Genomic DNA, 18,982 nt, shown 5'->3' on the forward strand with positions numbered 1-18,982 from the left:
CTATCTCTCTGGTGTACCTCCTCAAGCGGCTGGCCAAGGCTGTGAGTCTTTGCTTGGCAGTTTCCAAGGCCTCAGGTATGGACAGCTTGCTGTATTTCTTATGCACCTTCTTTGTCGCACCTTTCTGCTACTCCGTTAGTTGGCTAACCTCCCTCCGTGCTACTTTGATCTTGCCCTCTAGCCTCCTTCTCCATGGAGGGTACTGCCCCTTGTGGCTGTTCAACTTGTAGCCAAGCATCTAAGCTAAGCGTGGGCTTTCACATCTACTGCTGCAGAAAAAAAAATTATGCAGCTGTATCATGTTGGACTTTGTTTATATCTCATTTCAAGTCCAAGGTGGCTTATTCCTTTTAGTAGCAGTCGGAGAAAATCAATAGGTAGAATAATGATGCTGTTGTCTGTACTGCCTCCACGCCTTTATGTTCACTGTCATCAATTTAAGCAGACTTTAGACCTCAAACCGGGTTTTTATTCATTTTCACTTATTTATTTGCAACCACTGCTGGTATATGGGGACATGTGCGTAGTATGTGGGCTGTAAGTATGTGTGCGTGTGAGCTGGAAGAAGCAAAAACATGAAGGAGACACTATTAGAAAATTAGAGAGGAGGAGGAAAAGAGAGAGGAGGTGTGAGTGAGAGAGGTGGCAAGAGATCAGAGAAGAAGGTAAGCGTCTTTTGAGGTGAGATTTTCTGACAGGACTGCTCAGCATGCTACACAACTACAAGCGGGAACAAAATTCAAGATGGCTTTGGTTGAAGAGGTAGGCTAGTGGTCCTCTTGCTCACCACCCTGCATAATGATGGGAAAAGAGGAAATGTTCTTACTCTGAGCCGGAGATAAAAGGATTTGTAAGGGTATGTAAGTACAGAAGAGGAGTCGAGAGAGCAATCAATAATTAATTTACTTTCAACAGTCAAGGGCAATTAACACGCTTTTTTGCCCATTACCCGCCTAAAAGGGCCGACGCTGTGGCTCTAGCCCCTAATCTCGCTGACCATTGTCACAATCGAGGATTACACAGCTAACAAATCGATGTACACACATTGGAAATCACAGGCACTTCCCTAAATGCTGGAGATTTGGATTAGAGGCAGTTTTGTATACTTACAAATATAGACCATGCCAGATTTGTTGCATTAACCTTTGTCCCGAAGAAGAGAGCGAGCGGGTTTTTGTTTGTTTCGCAAACAATATCACGCCCCAGTTATCCGTCACAAAAAAGCAAATGCCTCAAATGAAGTGGCATATCAGTATCTGATTTAACCTAACATATTTCGAGCAGAAAAGGATGAGTCAATACAGCGTGACCAAATATCCAGCACTGTACAAAAACTTGGAGCCATCTTTAAACTGTTCTAGTAAAAGTGGTAATAAGTGCAGATCTATATATCGACCAGTACATCTGTACAAGTATATAAGGCAAAAACAAAGGTTGTACACTTCTAATAAACTTAAAAGTCATACATTTGTTATGACCACCTTTATTCTACAACAGAGTCTGAACTCGCTTTGCCTAGCTTTCTTGTAATTCCTTTAATTAGTCTTTGGGAATAGTTGTCTGGGCTTCTTGAAGCACATTCCAAGGCTTTTCTTTGGATGTTGGCTGCCTGACAAGATCTCCAACACCACTGACTGAAATACAAACCATGACAGAGCCACCACTGTGCAGATGGCTGGAGGCTCTCACTGATGTACCTCCTCCATCTGACTTCCTCCATACAAACTAACCACAATTTGAACAAATTTCAAATTTGGATTCATCACTTCAGAAGACCTTTTGCATCTAATTTCCAGCCCAGTTCTTGTGTAACTTGGCATATCTCAGCCCTTTTGCCTGTTTTCTTCCCTAAGAACCGCTTCTTGACAGCCACCTTTCCACTGAGACCATTTCTTCAGTGAACAGTAGATGGATCAAGGGCCAGATGCATCTCTCAGCTCCTGTGTCACATCTTCACTGGACTGTTTGAAATGTTTTTCAGATACTGTTCATTTGCTGTTGATAGTTTTTTTTGTTAATCCTGCCACTGCTTTTTTTCTCCTCAAAATCATTGTACGCCATGCTGAGATATACCAAGTTTATTGGGAATCACCCTGTTGGTGCAAAAATAGCATTTATACTTTAGGTTTTTCTAGATTCAGCTAAAGAAATGGGAACAAGTGATGTGTTTTTGTGACAGTGGCTCAACAAACAAAAATACATTGCTTTGAAACCATCAGGTACAAGAACTACACGGAAAATAAGTGGCAAAAGCATGTCCAAAGGAATATATATATTATATATGTTCCTGTTTTTTAAACAGGCACTATGAGTGCTTTGAAAGTGTTTCAGTTATGTCCCAAATATTAGTGATATGTTATCCTCATCACAAGCTCTTGCAACCAGTGAATGATTTCCCAGATCTCCAATCCACTCACTCCACTGCGTTCATCAGCATTTCTTATAGGGAATATGTTGCCAGGGAAACACCATTTAGCCACGATGAGCTGACCGCAGAGTCGGGATCAAACTCTGCATAAGAAGCAGCAGCTCATCCTGCCATACCTGATGTAAATGTGTTGCAGATAAAAAGAAAGAAAGAAAGAAAAACTAGGTCATAAAACCAAACCTGTCCACAGAAGGAAGCTAAGAGATGGATGATACCCAAAGCTTTGGGGAACGAATTTAACATGGATTTGATTCTGGAGTTGTGACACTAGTGATTACTGCTGAAGCTCATTTAGCTAAATAACTGCCAAACTGAATATATGTACAGAAACTGACGAAAGGGAATAAGTGCTTTTTTAAAAAGAGCTAGTCGCCTGCTGTGTTACACACAAACACATTACTGTTTCACCAACTGGGTCAGTGCATAAAACTGCCCGAAGCAGGTAGGAGTTTGTTGTTTCGCTCAAGGTCAAATCAGCATGGATGGGAGCATTGCTTATGATGTGGAAAAGACTTTGTTTACTTTTCCTGTATAATAAAGACCTGAGGATTATTTTCCCTAACTACTTTTTATCCATTTTACATAGGTTAATTCCTTCCCTCGGAGACTCTAATCAGTAGTGTTACTGCTTATTACTGGGTTTTGCACAGTGAAAGAGTTTTCCAGCAGACATACAAAAATCAGTGCTATCACATTTCAACACAGTTTATAATTTTCAAGAAGAAAATACAAAGCAAGACAAAAACCAACTGAATGGATTAAAAAAAAAGAAGTTCTGGTGAACCAAATTTGGTGATCTGAATAGAAAATTAAAGTTGATTCCTAAAATTAAGGATGATTTGCGATTCTTTTGAAATGATTAAAATCTTCAAGAAAGGGTTCAGAGGCTTAATAAAAGAGCCTTTGATTAGTCAGAATCCATGTTTTCTGACTGCTGGTGTTTTCAAGGGTGACTCATAGTATTTTTCACTTCACTCTTCACAAGTAAGTGATTTTTATTTCTCTTTATTTCTCTGCGGCATGATGTTTGTCAGCAGCCTGCTGATTCTGGTGCTGCTTTTTTGTTCAGGGCACGAATGCAATTTAAATCAATACAACAACACCTGGTGAAGCAGTGGTAACAGAACTAGTCCTCTGACCAAAAAAGGAATTGTTCATTTATAATTTCAGGTATGGGGTATAAGAATGAAAGCCTTAAATATTTATTTGGATTTTTGTGGATCCAGAAGGAAGTCATGAGGGTACATAGTTTCAGATCAGTAATATATTTACTTCACATTACATTGTATTGCATTGTAAATGTTTTGCCATCTCCATTTTTTTTTTTACCATTTTTAGTATATTTCCATTGTTCAAATTGGATTTTCATGTCAGTTTGAGTTCAAGAAATTCATAAAAAGCTAACGTTCACTTTGTTTGCTTTGCTTATTGGCATATAAGCTATTGTCTGCATGCAGATTACATCAACTGTAGCTGCTAAGGACAATCATACTGTATTCTAGCACTGCAAGTCAGTGAACTGCTAAATAAATTAGCTTACTGTGGCTGTTCACTTCATTGAGTAATGCCATTTTGCAGGCACAGATACACATGATCTATCCTTCTGCTGAAGGGTCCAGGCAGCTTATTATTAACATTAGTGTTAGCCATTTTGCAGTCTGTTCACAGAAAAGGCTGAGAAATATGTGACAGAACGTGACATTTTTTTCCCCTTGTTCTAACACATTAGGGTTACGTCTAAAAATATTCAGACTCTGTGATCAGCTGCTGATTCACTGTTGTTACACGAAGAATAATGAAACTACTGTGGCAGACATTTTTGCTTTGGAAACAATCAAGTGGTACAATGATCAGTATTTGAATGAAAATGGATCATTTGAATAATCATGGTTGTACTTCCACAAGTTGATTTGTGTTTGGGTAGTAAAATAGCTTCTCTATACTTGGAAACAGATCTGTTTGAAGCAGTTATGAGCGAAACTAGTTTGTGCTGGTGTTAGCCCCACAGCCTTTCTCTTTGCAACAATTTAAGATATATAGAAATTATTCATATTACAGCTTTAAAAAACGTTTATTCTGAATTAATTAAGGGCAATGGATGAAACACAGAATGTAGAAGCACTGTTCACAGGTATAGCAAACAGACACATATACATTTACCTTCGTGTGACGTAATGTGTGTAATGTGAAATTATAATATTAACACTTTTTTTATGTGACAAACTTTATATTTTGACGTATAAAGTGTCCTGAAAATGTATTTGTCCCCATCTGGATTTTTAAATTTTTTCATGCTCAAAATGCTCCAGTGCTGCTTGAGCAAAACAACAACTTAAAACAACTACCCAAAGAAGAGTGGGTCACAATTCTACCACAAGAACTGTGGCCAGTTATTCTAAATGCTTGACTGTAGTTCTTGCTGCCAAGGGTGGCACAGCCTATTATCAGGTTTACGGGGTAATTACTTTTCCACATTAATATTAGGTTTGGATTCTGTCTTCCTTTAATAAATTAAATAATCATTTAAAAACTGCATTTTGTAATTAGTTTGTATCTACTCACTTTGTCTAATATTAAAATGTATGTGTGTCATATATGCAAAAAAATACATGAAGGAGACACAAATACTTATAATGTACTGCAGTCAACTCAAATATTTCCCTTTTTTATCAACACCAGGGGCTTAATATATGTCTCTCGTGTACTACTTCTAAGACAGAAACACCAAGCAGCCTGCACGTGAGTCTGATCTGAAAGCACAGGACCTGAGTCTTATGCAGTCAGAACTCTAGGGCTTGTGCATTTGTGTGCAATTGTGCACACTTATATGTGTCTGCGTGATATGAAGCCCTCTATATACTACTTGGCAAATGAGTGGATCCCTCCCTCTGGTTCACACAGAAAGATGACAAGATTATTATTGACTCTAGGACTCTGTCAGCAGCACCATGGATAATAACCTACCTAGTGAGACTAGCTCAGAGTCCTCAAAAGCAGCCACTGGTGAGGTACAGTGAACGAGTAGTTCAGTGACACATCTGTCATGAAACACAGAGGGAATCAGCACCTCCTGCAGATGCAAGGAACTATCTGCAACCTTTTATGCTGCAGCTTCATCCAACGGGGTGTCATGTCACTGTGTTTATAGCTGCACTTGTGCATATGAGGTGGGCTGGTGAACAGGAGGCTGACAGTTGCCTAAAGCAACTAGGGGGTGGGGGGCAGAGGGAGTTGGGGTTTCTTGGTTGGGGGGGATATATAAATAAATAAGGCACCCACCTGCTATTTACAGATATCTTCTTTCCCTGGTGTGTGCAACAGAGACTCACTCAGTGGAATCCCAATTTCATCTACCAAAACATTTATGGGGGATTCAAGAGTGAAAGCTGAAGTCAAGTGTGTAGCTATACTGCCTCCTGGTGGACAGTTTAGTAAACGAAAAGAACCTTTCTGCCTTACTCACATGGCAACATAACTGCTCATCATTAATTACACTCATAGCAACAATGAGATAGATAGATAGATAGATAGATAGATAGATAGATAGATAGATAGATAGATAGATAGATAGATAGATAGATAGATAGATAGATAGATAGATAGATAGATAGATAGATAGATAAGACATGAATAATATTTTCAGCATTTTCTAAGAATCATAACAGGATCCTCAAAATTTAAAAATACAAATCGAAAAAAAAGAAGGGAAATATACGTTACTCCTGTTTAATTTGCACCTGATTTTCATGGGAAGCACATTAATGTTGTGACTGTCAATTTTAGGTGTCAGATCAGATTAGCAATTCCATCTGTCAAGGCATCAGAGACATGAAATCCACAGACCTCAGGTGTCAGCTGTGTAAACAAGAGGAGCACAAGAAGTGCTAATCAGCTAAAAAGGCATATGAAGAAAAGCAGGTTGCACAAACTCGCACTAAATATGCTAACAGATGATCATAATGCAGCGTCAGGCATCTTATTTGCTTTGAAATTATTAAAATAAAGGAAAGGCAGACATCCCGGTGGCAACAGATATATAATAATAAGTTAAAAACAATGGGACATGTTTGATAAAATAAAGAAATATATCTTATTTGAGATTTTATTGGATGCTGTATCATAGTTTTGCCTATCCAAAGAGACAATTAAATCCCATCCATCCATCCATCCTATCCCTGCTGGCACTGAGTCAGAGGCAGTGACACTGAGTGTGGTAAACTCAGTATTTATTCACAAGTCTATCACAGGCAAACATTATAAGCAAGACAGCATTCACAGCCACACCTACAGAATCAACAATCAATGTAACATGCTTGTCTTTGGATTGTGCGATGGAGGCGCAAGCAAAGAAAGACACACCTTTATACACTAAAAAGGAAAATGATCTCACTGATCAGTAATACAAGAACAGCATCTGAGAAGAAGGAATCATTTGGAGGAAGTCAAAATGGTTCATTGATATCTACATTGCAGAGTGGAGTCTAATGATGGTAGGAAATAGGACAGGACTGCCGGAGTCAAAATGCTGGTGATGTCAGAGATGAAGCAGGTGAAGGAAGATCTCTAGGTGGGTTGCACTAATGAGAGTCTTACAGAATGACAGAAGAGCACTGAGATTTAAAGCACACAGAAGAGAGGTGGATTGACTTGCAGAAGGTGGGCAAGAAATTGATTGGATCAGACAACAAGTCTGACAGTGTGGGGAAGCGGAAGTGATGTAAAGAATAGATTAGCAGCCTGAACACCCAGGAATCCAGGCAGATGAATGAATACAGATTCTTTTTATTGAACATACGCATAAGCTCCATTTAGTGCACCTAAAAATGCATTTATATGACCTGACATAACTGGCTATAAAAACAGTTAGATAGGCAGTCATATTGATTAGTATTTATGATAACTGCAGCATTACATTAAAGAGTGGGATATTAGTAAATTGAGCAATCTTTTGGTATAGTTGCAAAGGCTGACATTGCATGTCTTATGACAAGATCTTCAACCAATCCACCATTTTCTTTCAAAACTACACAATAAAACCAGAGCTTATTGTGGCACACTCACAGCTTGCCATGAGTATAAGAATGGAGTTTACAATAGTTTAATATATTGGAGATAAATTGCAATGGCTTGGCAACAGTGGGGAGAAAGAACTTCCTTTAAAGAAGAAACTTCAGGTAGAAGCCGACTCAAGGAGTAGCAGACATCTAGTGCAACTGGTTGAAGGGTGAGGGGAACGTCAGGTGACTAGGCTATGCCTATAGTTAACTAAGGAAGAGAGCAGACAAAAGTTGATGTGGTATGAAAACAAATAGGACATGAAAAGAGGGACGTGGAGAACTGCTCCGTGTATCATAGGAGGTCTGCCAGAAGCTTGAGCCTGTAACATCACAAGAATTTAATCAGGTTCCAACCCTAATTATAAGCTTTATCAAAAAGGGACGTTTTAAGTCTAATCTTAAAAGTAGAGAGGCTGTCTGTCTCCCAAATGGGGATAATGAGGTAATATGAACTCTTTAAGATATGACGGGGCCTAATCATTCAGCACTTTGTATATGAAGATGATTTTAAATTCCATTCTGGATTAAAATTGAAGCCACTGAAGCTAATACTGGAGAAGAGATATCTATTTTTTGAGTGCCTTGTCAGAACTCTTGCTGCAAGGAGTTTTTAGGACAACTTGACAGTATGAAATTACTCTGTGTGTCCACCCTGGAAGTAAATCCATGCACTAGTTTTTTTTAGTGTCAGTCAAATACAAACAATATTTTGTCAGCCCTGCACAGACTTGGGGAAAGCAGTAGTAGTAGTTTGTTTAGTGTGTAAGCTTAAGGACATAACCTGGTCCAAAATGGCAGTACTGGAGTAGCAGTAGAGTCCAAGGTGACACCATCCAAAGGTTGAGGTATGAGGTTAGACATGATTCATGGGGCCATATGTATTTTGTCTGCATTGCAAATATATGAAATATAAAGGCTGTAGAACAAGCTAACCACTAATTGCAGTGTTAGCAGTTTGATACCCTGCCCCTTTCATGTGCTCAAGTACCACTGAGCAAGACCATGATCCTGCAGTTTCTCCCAGTGGTGAGCAGCACTCATGGCAGCTCTGTTACTATTGGTGTAAGCATGTGAATGAGTGGAAAAGAAGCATAATGTCAAGGGCTTTGTAGAACACAGCTAACATTTAACAGTGCCTTTTAACTGCAGAACATTTACTAGTCACTCTGGTCTGCATTAAAGCAGAGATTTAATGTGTTCAATTATCTTCACTTGTTCAACATCAACAAATAATGTTTTGAATATCTACCAGGGAGCAAAATGAAAATGCTCCAAAGCTTTCAACAAGGAATACTTTTGATGAGGTAAAGCTTTTTCTTATAACCTCAAGAGACTTTCCTGTAGCTCTCTTCTAATTTCCTCCAAGTTGTCACGTGTGAAAACGTGACCAGATAGATTGTGTCAATTACAAGGATGCTTATTTCAAATGGACAGGAGGGCCTAAGCTGCTGTTGCTCTAAAGTAACAGTCAATTGATGTCATAGATTACTTAAAACCCCCTTAAACTGCAATTTGTGCAGCCTAATAAAGGCACGGACCATAAATTAGTGATGCAGCGGTTCCCACTGAAACCACTTAATCTTCCTCAATAGACTGTAGTTATAAAACCAGCAAACAAAATTGGAACACAAACCCTACAATGCTCGAGAAAGAAACAGGGGCAACTTTATGATGATCATCACTTACAGCTGCTTCGTGTAAACCTTTAATTATTGAAGAACAAATATCAAACCTTGTTTTTACAATGTCTTATCCTAATGCTAGGATACCGAGTCTGAGGATCTCAGAAAAGTAATGTGATTATTATTATTTTATTTATTATTATTATTATTTTTTTTTTTTAAATGGTGAACAGGGTATCATAGGATTAAAGAAAAACCCTCATAAAACACTATTTAAGGCTGAAAGCATTTTAGCAGTGCGTCTCTAAAAAAAATAAATATTAAAATAAATAAAAAAATAAAGCACAAGGCTTTCCTCAATGAATGAACACCATGCCAAAAAAAGAACATCATGAAGCAGCAAAGTTAAGTTTGGACACAAGAATCAAACCTTTTTTTTTTTCCCCTGAAATCAGTTTCTTTCATAATAGACATTTGCAATGCAGGGAAAAAAAGTAACTTCTCCTAACCCACTGTTGAGTGCTTTGGTAGAGGCTTTAAAACATTTTCTGACAAGTTTATAGCACACCATGTTGACAAAAAACAGAAAAAAAAAAAAGCCACTGTACAAGTTTATTTACATTGCCGCTCTGTACATTTCAGAAATACCAGGCAGGGATTTACATTAAAGGCACCGTTTCATCCAACAATATTCATTTTGTCACAAAAATGTGGAATGGAAATAACTGTTTGCATTGTTTAACAAAGCTTAACCATGTTCTAGAAACAAATACCGTGCAAAGAAAGTGAACAGCCCGGCTGTTCACTTCAAGAAACAAATGCTGTATAACACGCATGTTTTGGAAAACACATGCACCGAACACATACTTTGGCCAAAGAAAATAAATTTTATCTATCATGGAACACTGATGTTGATGTCCTTACAGAGATGTGAAGTTTTAACTCTTTAGACACTCACATGAACCCCCCCCCCAAAAAAAAAAAAAAAAAAATTACAAATATATTGCACAACATGCTTGGGTGGCGTTTCAAAAAAAAAAGAAAAACCCCACCGTGACTTTAGTGACACCCAAAGTGGGTCAACGGCAACGATGTCAGTATTGCCTTGCTTCTACAGTGAGTAGCCTCTGAAGTCAACGCATTACTTGGATTTGTTTCATTTTAATTCCAATGTAAACATTTTAAATCCCTATGCCGTTACTGGAAATTTGCTACAGGAGTACAGTACCAGTTTATTAAACTACATGTTTTTATTGCATATGCCTTTAATGTTGAGTACTTTAACAAAAAAAAAAAAAGCCAAAAATACACCAAATTATTGAGAACCAAATGGGGGAAAAAGGCATCTTTATCACACAGTCTCCTTAAGTGTCCCAAACATGTGATAAGTGACCAAAAAAAAAAAAAAACCCAACAATTTTATCCCTTTTCCCCCAATGTTTTCCAAAAGATCGAAGTTACATTCACTTTAAAAAAAAAAAAAAAAAAAAAGTCTATTTGGAAACACAGGAAGGCTTGGTTGATAATCCTTGGATCCTCAGGCAACAAACTTGTTCTTGGTTGTTGAGCCACTCTTTGTGGCCGTGTCTGCATGTGACTGGTAACCAATGATCACTTTTGGTGGGACGCCTAGCCTTTCTTTATACACACGCCTAAAAAAAGCAAAGACATTTTACATAGTAGCTATGAGACAAACTCAGTCATTTAAAAAAAAAAAAAAAAAAAAAAAAACCAAAAAAAAAAAAAAAAACCCCACACATTTGTTATATCTTCCTGTAACAGGCTTCTTACTCCAAGACTAATACTATATGATACTACAGATCATTCTGAATCATACTTCTAGACAGAAGAGAGAAAAGACAAAAGAACAAAAACTTGCACAACAGCATCTAATGTGCTCAGATTTTTTCCCTCATCTTTAATTGTGGCATTTTCAACTTACCCTATGTGTGTGATGGCCTCTTTATTTTCATAGTCTGTAGTCCATATAGCCATCTTATCACCTTTGGCTCTAACATTAATGACAGCTCCACAAACATCGTCACTGTAGTCGTCAAAAGCTTCTCCAACAAGACACAGGAGCTGCAGGAAAATATGAATTTTAAAAGATTTGTTATTGTGGACACATGTTTTTGTTTTACATGCAGTTAGTACCTGAAAAGTTGTGTACTTAGCATTCACTGGCTTGTCACAGTTGTGGTTTGCTATTATAAAAAAAGACTGCTACATGGAACTCATCCTTTTATCTACACCCATTTACACTGTACATTCCTATTGCCATGTGTCAAAACATACACAGTGTACAAGGCCAATAGATGAAAAGAATGATGACTCTGTTAGAGCAAACAAAAATACAAGAGGGCGCAACATACCGTCTCCAACCAGAACCGATCCAGGTCTACTTTACGTTGCTGCTTGGACAGAGTTATCAGCCAGCGGCCGCCTCGCCGGTTCCTTTCATCTTCCCACATGGGCTCAATCCCATCCTGTATTCAAACACAAGCCCACACCACATACATCACTGTTGCAAACAAGTCATCAAGAAATTAATACATTAACAGACAACTAATTTATTAACTAAAGTCACATGAAGCTGAATTACTGAGACACTTGTATGCTCACAACTACCCTCATCTATGACAGCGGGGAGAGGAAAAAGGACAAAAAAATAAATAAATACTCTATTGTGGGATTTTAAATTTTGGAAGGTTTTTCTGTTGAAAGACTGGATGAAGCATTTCAATAAACTGAAAAGCTGAAATAAACCAGTCAATGCACACGGACTACGCCATTTGTCAGCCTAATGCAGAAGATGCTCCTTTCCATTCTGATTATTCGATAGGTGGGGTCCACTTTCAGTGTTTACTAAAACAACTTTTGTGAACCAGAGAATAGGAAATACCAGAAAAATGTCATTTTACATGGGGATACTGCAAGTCCTGAAAGGGACAAAAGCACTTCTTACCTTAAATAAAGAGTAGTCACAGCCAGACATCAAGTTACTTGACAGCTGAATGTGATTGTATAATCTAAGAAAGAAAGCATTTTTTTAAAGAAAATTAATTTCATGCATCAGCAGCAACCCACAGCTCGTCTTGGCACAACACACAAAAAAAATAAATTCCTATTTCATAGACTCAGCATATGACTGAAGGCTGCGCAGGACAAACATAAACATCAAACACTGTTAGTTAAGTTGTAGAGAGTCTATTTTGTTTTTTCAACTGTGAGGCTCATATTTTGTGACAAGCTGGATTTGGCAGTGTTAGGAAGGTTTAGTCTGTTGTGATGTCTGGAACAGAAGACAACACAGGAAATACTTCTCTCTCTCTCTTAAGGAGAGAGATGCCATCACAATAAGGCGTCAACTCTGCGACAAATAAAATTTACAGTGGTTCATAACTTCTAAGGGTCACCATTGGCCCAGAGACTACACTATAGGATCTATAGTTTAAGGATGGGCATGCTTTTTTCCAAGCTTAGTATAATGAGCATAGCATATGAATACATGCAACCTCTCCTCAACGAATAGGCCAATTTGAATTTCATTGAAACACACCAACACAAACAGGAATTATCATCAACATTTTTGCTCAAAAAAAACAAAAACCAGAAACCCATCCATACTATAATTCTAGCTTTGCATTTAAGTCTATGATACTGAGTGGCATGAACTCAACAAGTAACAAAAACGTACGCCCAGAAGTCCTCCACAGTGTCAAATTTGGAGATGAGACGAAGGTTGGCTTGCCACGTTTTGCTTTTGTCATTCTTGAAAAACCAAAGAGCCCACCTGGGAAAAACAAACAAACAAACAAACGTCTTACTACAGAGTATGACCACATACTGTCTACATTTGTCAGGTTGGTAGTGAAGAAAAATTTGCAAACTTTTACCACCTCACACATACTATATAACAGCAAAATTCATTTAAGGAGACTCACACTACTGGAATATAACAGTTTAACTGTCTTCAGTATTTTTGCAACTGTTATACATAAGGTAGAATGATACATGAATGTTATAAGCTGTATCGATTTATACTTCTACAAGAAAAGACAGACGTGGATAAATGCTTACCTGTTTTGTAGTGGGTGTTTGATGTACGTTTCAGGATTCACAACCTTCTGAACAGCTGTTTCACATTTCTCAGTTTCACCATTTGCAGGAACGGAATTTGACACCTAGAAGAAAAAGAAGTGCAAGTTGTTTTGGTATTTTAATGATTATAACCAAGTGTGTGCACACGGTGTCTGAGAGGTTTAGTAATTTAACGTCTTACGATATTTTATCGTTTCAACCCATGCCACATTATGCTATCGTGTCTACATGTTCAGGGCCTCTTTAGCCCTGTTGAGTGCTCCACCTCCCCGTGGAACCATGCTGACGTAAAATGGCTTGAATCTACAGACTTGTAGCAAACTTGAGAAAAGAAATAGGTTTTCTCAAAGGGTAGCATTTATTATCGTTTGCCACTTTAAATTGCATTATAGAGAAGATGTCTAGCTCATTCTTAAACACATTTCCCCACACTGACCAACATTTGGTTTCCAGCTAACGTTAGCTGGAACCCACGAGAGTCGTTACCGGTGTCCTCTCATTCATACAAGTATCTGAGTTCAACTCAGGGCACCGACCGGGGCATATACCCAGTCAACGCAGTGTTAACCCGGCGTAAACGATGCTTTAAAAACAGTTACTGTAAATGGTCTTACAAGCAATATTGCTGATATTAAGATTTCAAAAACAACTGGCTATAATTTACTACGCTAAGTTGCTTGGCTAGCGAGTTCTGTTACCTGTCAGAAGTAAAGTTTACAAGATTTCTCAGACTCTCGATTATTTAGACTAAACTGTCGCCTAGTTGTCTTTTACCGCTGGTTAATTAAATACTCCATAAACGTGCTGTTTGAAAGATAAAGAACCACATATAACCTATTCTAGCAAAGGGACTCACCACCAGTGCGGTCGCCATCTTCTGGAAATCACTTTGAGTTTTTCGCCGTGTGTTAAAATAGCTTGGATTGGGTCGCATGGTAAGCACAACACGCATGCGCAAGCAAATACGTACAAAATTAAATATTGGTTCAACGTGTGAGGGGGAAAAACGTCATCCTCCTTCAGGTTTGATAGCGTGGACAGTGGTTAGTGGAAATAAACTCTGAAGTGATACGAACGCACTGAATAAACTGTATTCATAATAATTATGTACATTACGCGAAAACAGAATCATCTTATGGTTAAGACTGAATATTTCACTGTAGCAGTGGGAACTTGTCGATGTTTTTCTAAATAACAGTTTGATATGGACAATTATTCCTAAAATGTGTTGTTGCATTTAGGAAAATCAGTGTGTGTATGTGTATATATATATTTATATGTTCTTGTGTTTCGACTATGCATGCCTCTGACCCAAACAGCCTGTCAGTTTATACAGACCCTGATGCACAAGACATTAGAATATCGCAAAGGCAATTTTTTAAATTCATTTTGTACCTGTATAGGAAAAAGTATGACGTCCATTGTCCATTATATGATACACAAGAACTGGAAATATGAGTGAGTGACCTGTGAGACCATATTGCAGTATGTAAGCAACATTCTTAATTATTAATTTATTTCACTGTGGTATTATCTAACAGGTGCTTCCAAAATATAACAAATATTGGTGCCTTTATGTAAATTAATGATTAAATATTGCCATCTTGATATTAACCAACTAAATGTCACTGAAAGACACTGCTCAAGAGCAGCCAACAACCAACAGAAAAGCAGAAACCTTTGGTTTTACAGAGGTTTTAATTGAAATGGATCAGTCAAACATATCTTACTGTTAGTAAAAACATCTAACAGTCAAAAGTACACTATCAAAACAAGTGCTGAGAAACAAGTGCTTTAACTATGGCAGGAGACTCTTTAAAAGCTGGATGTGAAGGATGTTTCTTTCAGGCACTTCAGAAAGTCAACACTGTGCGGATACTGCAATGAGAAGGGGAAAAAAAAGAAAGTTAGGCTAAGGATGCAAGGCACTGCAGTTCAACAACAAAATACATTCACTACAGAGCCACTTCTATAAATTGAATTTCTAATGTGCACTGTTTTTCCACACCTCTTTCCAGCATGCATGAGGTCAAATCCCTCATTGATCTTCTCAAAGGGCAGTGTGTGGGTTACAAACTCATCCACCTTCAGCTTCTTACTCATGTAATCTTCCACCAGTTTAGGAACACTCTCCACACTCTTCCACCCTGAGAGTGAACAACAAAACCAGTTTTACAACTGCCAATATCAGTAAGGCATGACTGAACCATTTTACTGAAAGTGTTGAGGCAAAGCACCAATTACATAGATAAAATAGATAAATAATAGGTCTTAATACAACTAAAAGAAGCTACAAAACTTAACATGCTGAATCTATGGGTTTAAAAACAGCATATGCATTCCAGTTTTCACATTAGCCAACAACAATAAGGCTCATAAAATACCACTATAGATTGTGTTTTCATTACAAAACAATGTGTCCTATCTGACTCCACTTAATAAAAGGTTATGCTTATAAAAAATACACAAAATAAAGACGAAAGCTGCAGCCAGACAATATTAAGCACTTTAAAATAAATTCTTTAACTCAGGCCGTTACCTCCAAAGGCTGTGCCTCTCCACACGCGACCTGTCACCAGCTGGAATGGTCTGGTGGAGATCTCCTGTCCAGCTCCAGCTACACCAATGATGACACTTTCACCCCAACCTTTGTGGCATGCCTCCAGAGCAGCTCTCTGACACACACAAAAAAACCAAACAACAATAAATAAATGTTGTTGTTTTTTTAAACTTACCTTGTACACTACTTACAAAGTTACACCACAGTGCTATAAAAATTGAATTCTAATGTGCACTGTTTTTTCACACATCTTTCTAGCATGCATGAGGGTCATGCATGCTGGTGGGCCTGAGTCTCACCATAATTTGCACATTTCCAATGCACTCAAATGAGTAGTCCACACCCCCATCAGTCATCTCCACCAGAACCTCCTGGATTGGCTTGCTGTGGTCCTTTGGGTTTACAAATTCAGTGGCTCCAAACTCCTTGGCTTTTTCAAACTTATCAGGGTTGATGTCCACACCGATGATCCTGGTTGCTCCGGCAGCCTTGCAGCCCATTATAACGGCCAAGCCCACAGCTCCAAGGCCAAACACAGCACATGTGGAACCAGGGTCAACCTGAGTGAGCATGAGGTAGAATACAAATGTGAAAGTTTAAGTGTTGTGCCTACATGAGAAATAACCATATAAACAATAATCCAAGTATGAACTCTAAAATAGATTTGGCCTACCTATTGCTGTTCTTATGTTTTTTAAGTGTGTGTGTGTGTGTAAAAAACACACAATAATTGAAACATGGATCTTAACAGTTGCCTCCTTTATTATTCTTTCTGTAAATACCTGAATACATCATTTAAAATTGAAGGACCTGCTAGCACATCAAAAACTATTTGTGTGAAACTGCAAACTAAGAAAAAAGAATCTATCAACTATTTTCTTATTACTCTATAGGTGAGACTGCGACAAACATGTAAAAAGATTGTGAATATTCCAATGAAATCTAATGTTTTGCACGATGTCTTTGCTGATGAGCAGCGTCATGTCATTCCCACCTTGGCAGTATTAAGAGCAGCACCATATCCTGTAGAAATGCCACATCCGAGAAGGCACACTTTATCCAGCGGAGCCTTCTCATTCACCTTGGCCAGAGAGATGTCAGCCACTACAGTGTACTCAGAAAAGGTGCTGGTCCCCATGAAGTGATACACTTGCTTTCCCTTGCAAGTAAAGCGTGATGTCTTATCAGGAAGCAGACCCTGACCCTGGGTTACTCTGCAGGGTGAAGGGGGAAGGAAATGTGCAGATTAGCATGATGAAATGTGCAAAGAAAACATAATCTGTTCTGACTGAGCTTTTGTTGCCCTGTGGTGGGGCATCTTTCTTTAATGAAATTGTTATCACAAAAGTAGACTTCAGCACCTCAAGGTTACGGAAATAGGCCTTCATACATTACCTAATTTTCTGGCAAAGGTTAGTCTTGGGGTTTTTGCAGAATTTGCATTCACCACACTGAGGCACATACAACGGGATGACAGTATCACCTTAGAAAAAGAACAAGACAAAAACAACCCACATGCAACAAATATTTATTCCTAAGTATACCAAGAAGTAAAATATTAAAGTTTTAATGTTTTGTTTGGCAGTTGTTTACCTGGCTTGAACTTGGTAACACCTTCGCCAACACTTTCAACTGTTCCAGCACCCTCGTGTCCCAAGATGACAGGGAAAAGCCCCTCAGGGTCACTGCCACTCAGCGTGTAGGCATCTGTATGACACACGCCTGTAGCAAAGATCTGAAAGACACAGTGTCACTTAAAGTTCACGTCAGGCATGGCTGCTGGATGGAAGAGTATAATATTAGTACTACATTTAAAACATTATGTTGAATTGAACTTAAACCTTATTTATGAAAAAAAAAAAAACAAACACTGACTAATTTAACATGTGGTTTCAAACCTTAAAAGCAAAAGCCTGGGGTTGATGGGATTGAAAGAATAAAGAGCAAAAACAAAGTGTTTATTTTTCTGCTTATCAAATAACACTTTCATAGGACTCTTCCTTGTTTATGCACAGCTCTTAAGCTCTCTTAAGGATGCGGTCTGGACTTTCAATGATTGCAACAGCTTCATTCTTTTCTTTCCACCCATTCTGAAAAGCCATGTCCAAACTTCTAGCACTGTATAAATACTTCAGACAAGCAAACTGCCAAAAAAATCTGCTTTAATAATGGAAGCTACACTTGCTGATGATCCTTTAATTAAGTGCATTTGATTAGCAGCACCCGGCTGCTACTTACCCTCTTAATTCCTATGGGAATAGTAAAGGTAGTTTTTCAAATGATTGCCTAGAGTCCTATGAAAGCTATTTATCACATGACTATAGCAACATATCTTAAAAGAATACACAAATACTGAATGAATCTAAAATGAACATAGTTTTGTTTTGTGTTTTTATTCAGTTGCAGTCAAGTCAGGCTTTAGATTTATGAACGAGTCTGATGATCTGAGTTACCTTAATGCGAACTTCATGGGCCTTAGGTGGGGCTACCTCCACCTCTTCAATAGAAAGAGGTTTCCCTGGCTCCCAGGCAACAGCTGCCTTGCACTTGATTACCTGAAGGCAAAGGACAGTATTTTTCCATATCTACATGTGCATGTTTTTCCAAGTCAAGTGAGTAGCTGCAGCTGTGGGTTGGCTCCAGCTTTACAGTCCCTGTGGCAGATCGAGCTAGTTGCACCCAGCGTAGTTAGCCTTTGCACTCTGTCAAAGATTATGCATCTCTAAGATTCTTCCTGATGTTTGCTTTAATAGTATTCAGCCTACATAACCCCCAATAGCACCGTCAGTCTTGATGCTTTTTAAACCATGCCATCACTATTATCACTATGGCTTTTAAGTGCTGCAGCTACTTGCAAAAAACCATTTGCCGCTGACCCACCAAAGTTCCCTGTTAAGTAATCGAACAGTGATTCTTTGTACTTCATTCAGAGCAAATTAATGCGTGCATGCTAGCTTACAGAACTTGCCAGGTTTACAATAAACTTGAAATTTAAGGCAACTTTACGACTAATGCACAAACGGAAACTTTGTTTGTTTTTTCATATATTTCTTACACAGTCTTTGTGAACAGTACTCACTTCACCAGCTGTCTCCATGCTCGTTGTTTCTAGAGAAGAAGACGGGCCCCTGAGCAGCCGTAAAGGAGTTAACCTTCGGACCAATCAGATACGAGAACGACTAGCGTACGCATGACGCATTTGGGAGCAATGAAG

General features: G+C 38.4%; 2 protein-coding genes across 2 annotated transcripts; both read right to left on the reverse strand.

Annotated features, from left to right (window-relative positions):
- Nucleotides 1-10,571: 10,571 nt before the first annotated feature.
- On the reverse strand, nucleotides 10,572-14,175 carry LOC113030736 (eukaryotic translation initiation factor 4E-1A-like). The gene is made up of 7 exons (XM_026182426.1): nucleotides 14,065-14,175; nucleotides 13,188-13,291; nucleotides 12,805-12,900; nucleotides 12,073-12,136; nucleotides 11,480-11,593; nucleotides 11,050-11,189; nucleotides 10,572-10,759 (listed from the first exon to the last, which is right to left on the reverse strand). The coding sequence occupies exons 1-7, from the start codon at nucleotides 14,158-14,160 to the stop codon at nucleotides 10,645-10,647; spliced, it is 729 nt and encodes a 242-aa protein (XP_026038211.1). The 5' UTR covers nucleotides 14,161-14,175; the 3' UTR covers nucleotides 10,572-10,644.
- A 712-nt stretch (nucleotides 14,176-14,887) lies between these two features.
- On the reverse strand, nucleotides 14,888-18,926 carry LOC113030729 (alcohol dehydrogenase class-3). The gene is made up of 9 exons (XM_026182414.1): nucleotides 18,848-18,926; nucleotides 18,222-18,323; nucleotides 17,362-17,503; nucleotides 17,164-17,251; nucleotides 16,763-16,982; nucleotides 16,068-16,328; nucleotides 15,748-15,883; nucleotides 15,217-15,355; nucleotides 14,888-15,086 (listed from the first exon to the last, which is right to left on the reverse strand). Exons 1-9 carry the CDS (start codon nucleotides 18,863-18,865, stop codon nucleotides 15,062-15,064), a joined length of 1,131 nt encoding a protein of 376 aa, XP_026038199.1. The 5' UTR covers nucleotides 18,866-18,926; the 3' UTR covers nucleotides 14,888-15,061.
- Nucleotides 18,927-18,982: the final 56 nt, after the last annotated feature.

Source organism: Astatotilapia calliptera, chromosome 2, assembly GCF_900246225.1.
Source record: "Astatotilapia calliptera chromosome 2, fAstCal1.2, whole genome shotgun sequence".
In the NCBI taxonomy this organism is placed as follows: domain Eukaryota; kingdom Metazoa; phylum Chordata; class Actinopteri; order Cichliformes; family Cichlidae; genus Astatotilapia; species Astatotilapia calliptera.

Excerpts from the sequence above, each read along its gene's own strand:
- LOC113030729 (XM_026182414.1), bottom strand. Across the intron at positions 17,252-17,361 it reads TGTTACCAAGTTCAAGCCAG|GTGATACTGTCATCCCGTTG; the intron begins GTAAACAACTGC and ends TCTTTTTCTAAG. Across the intron at positions 15,087-15,216 it reads CTCATGCATGCTGGAAAGAG|TATCCGCACAGTGTTGACTT; the intron begins GTGTGGAAAAAC and ends TTCTCATTGCAG.
- LOC113030736 (XM_026182426.1), bottom strand. The coding sequence starts at position 14,160 with ATGCGTGTTGTGCTTACCATGCGACCCAATCCAAGCTATTTTAACACA. Across the intron at positions 13,292-14,064 it reads AGATGGCGACCGCACTGGTG|GTGTCAAATTCCGTTCCTGC; the intron begins GTGAGTCCCTTT and ends TTTTTCTTCTAG. Across the intron at positions 10,760-11,049 it reads GAGGCCATCACACACATAGG|GCGTGTGTATAAAGAAAGGC; the intron begins GTAAGTTGAAAA and ends TGCTTTTTTTAG.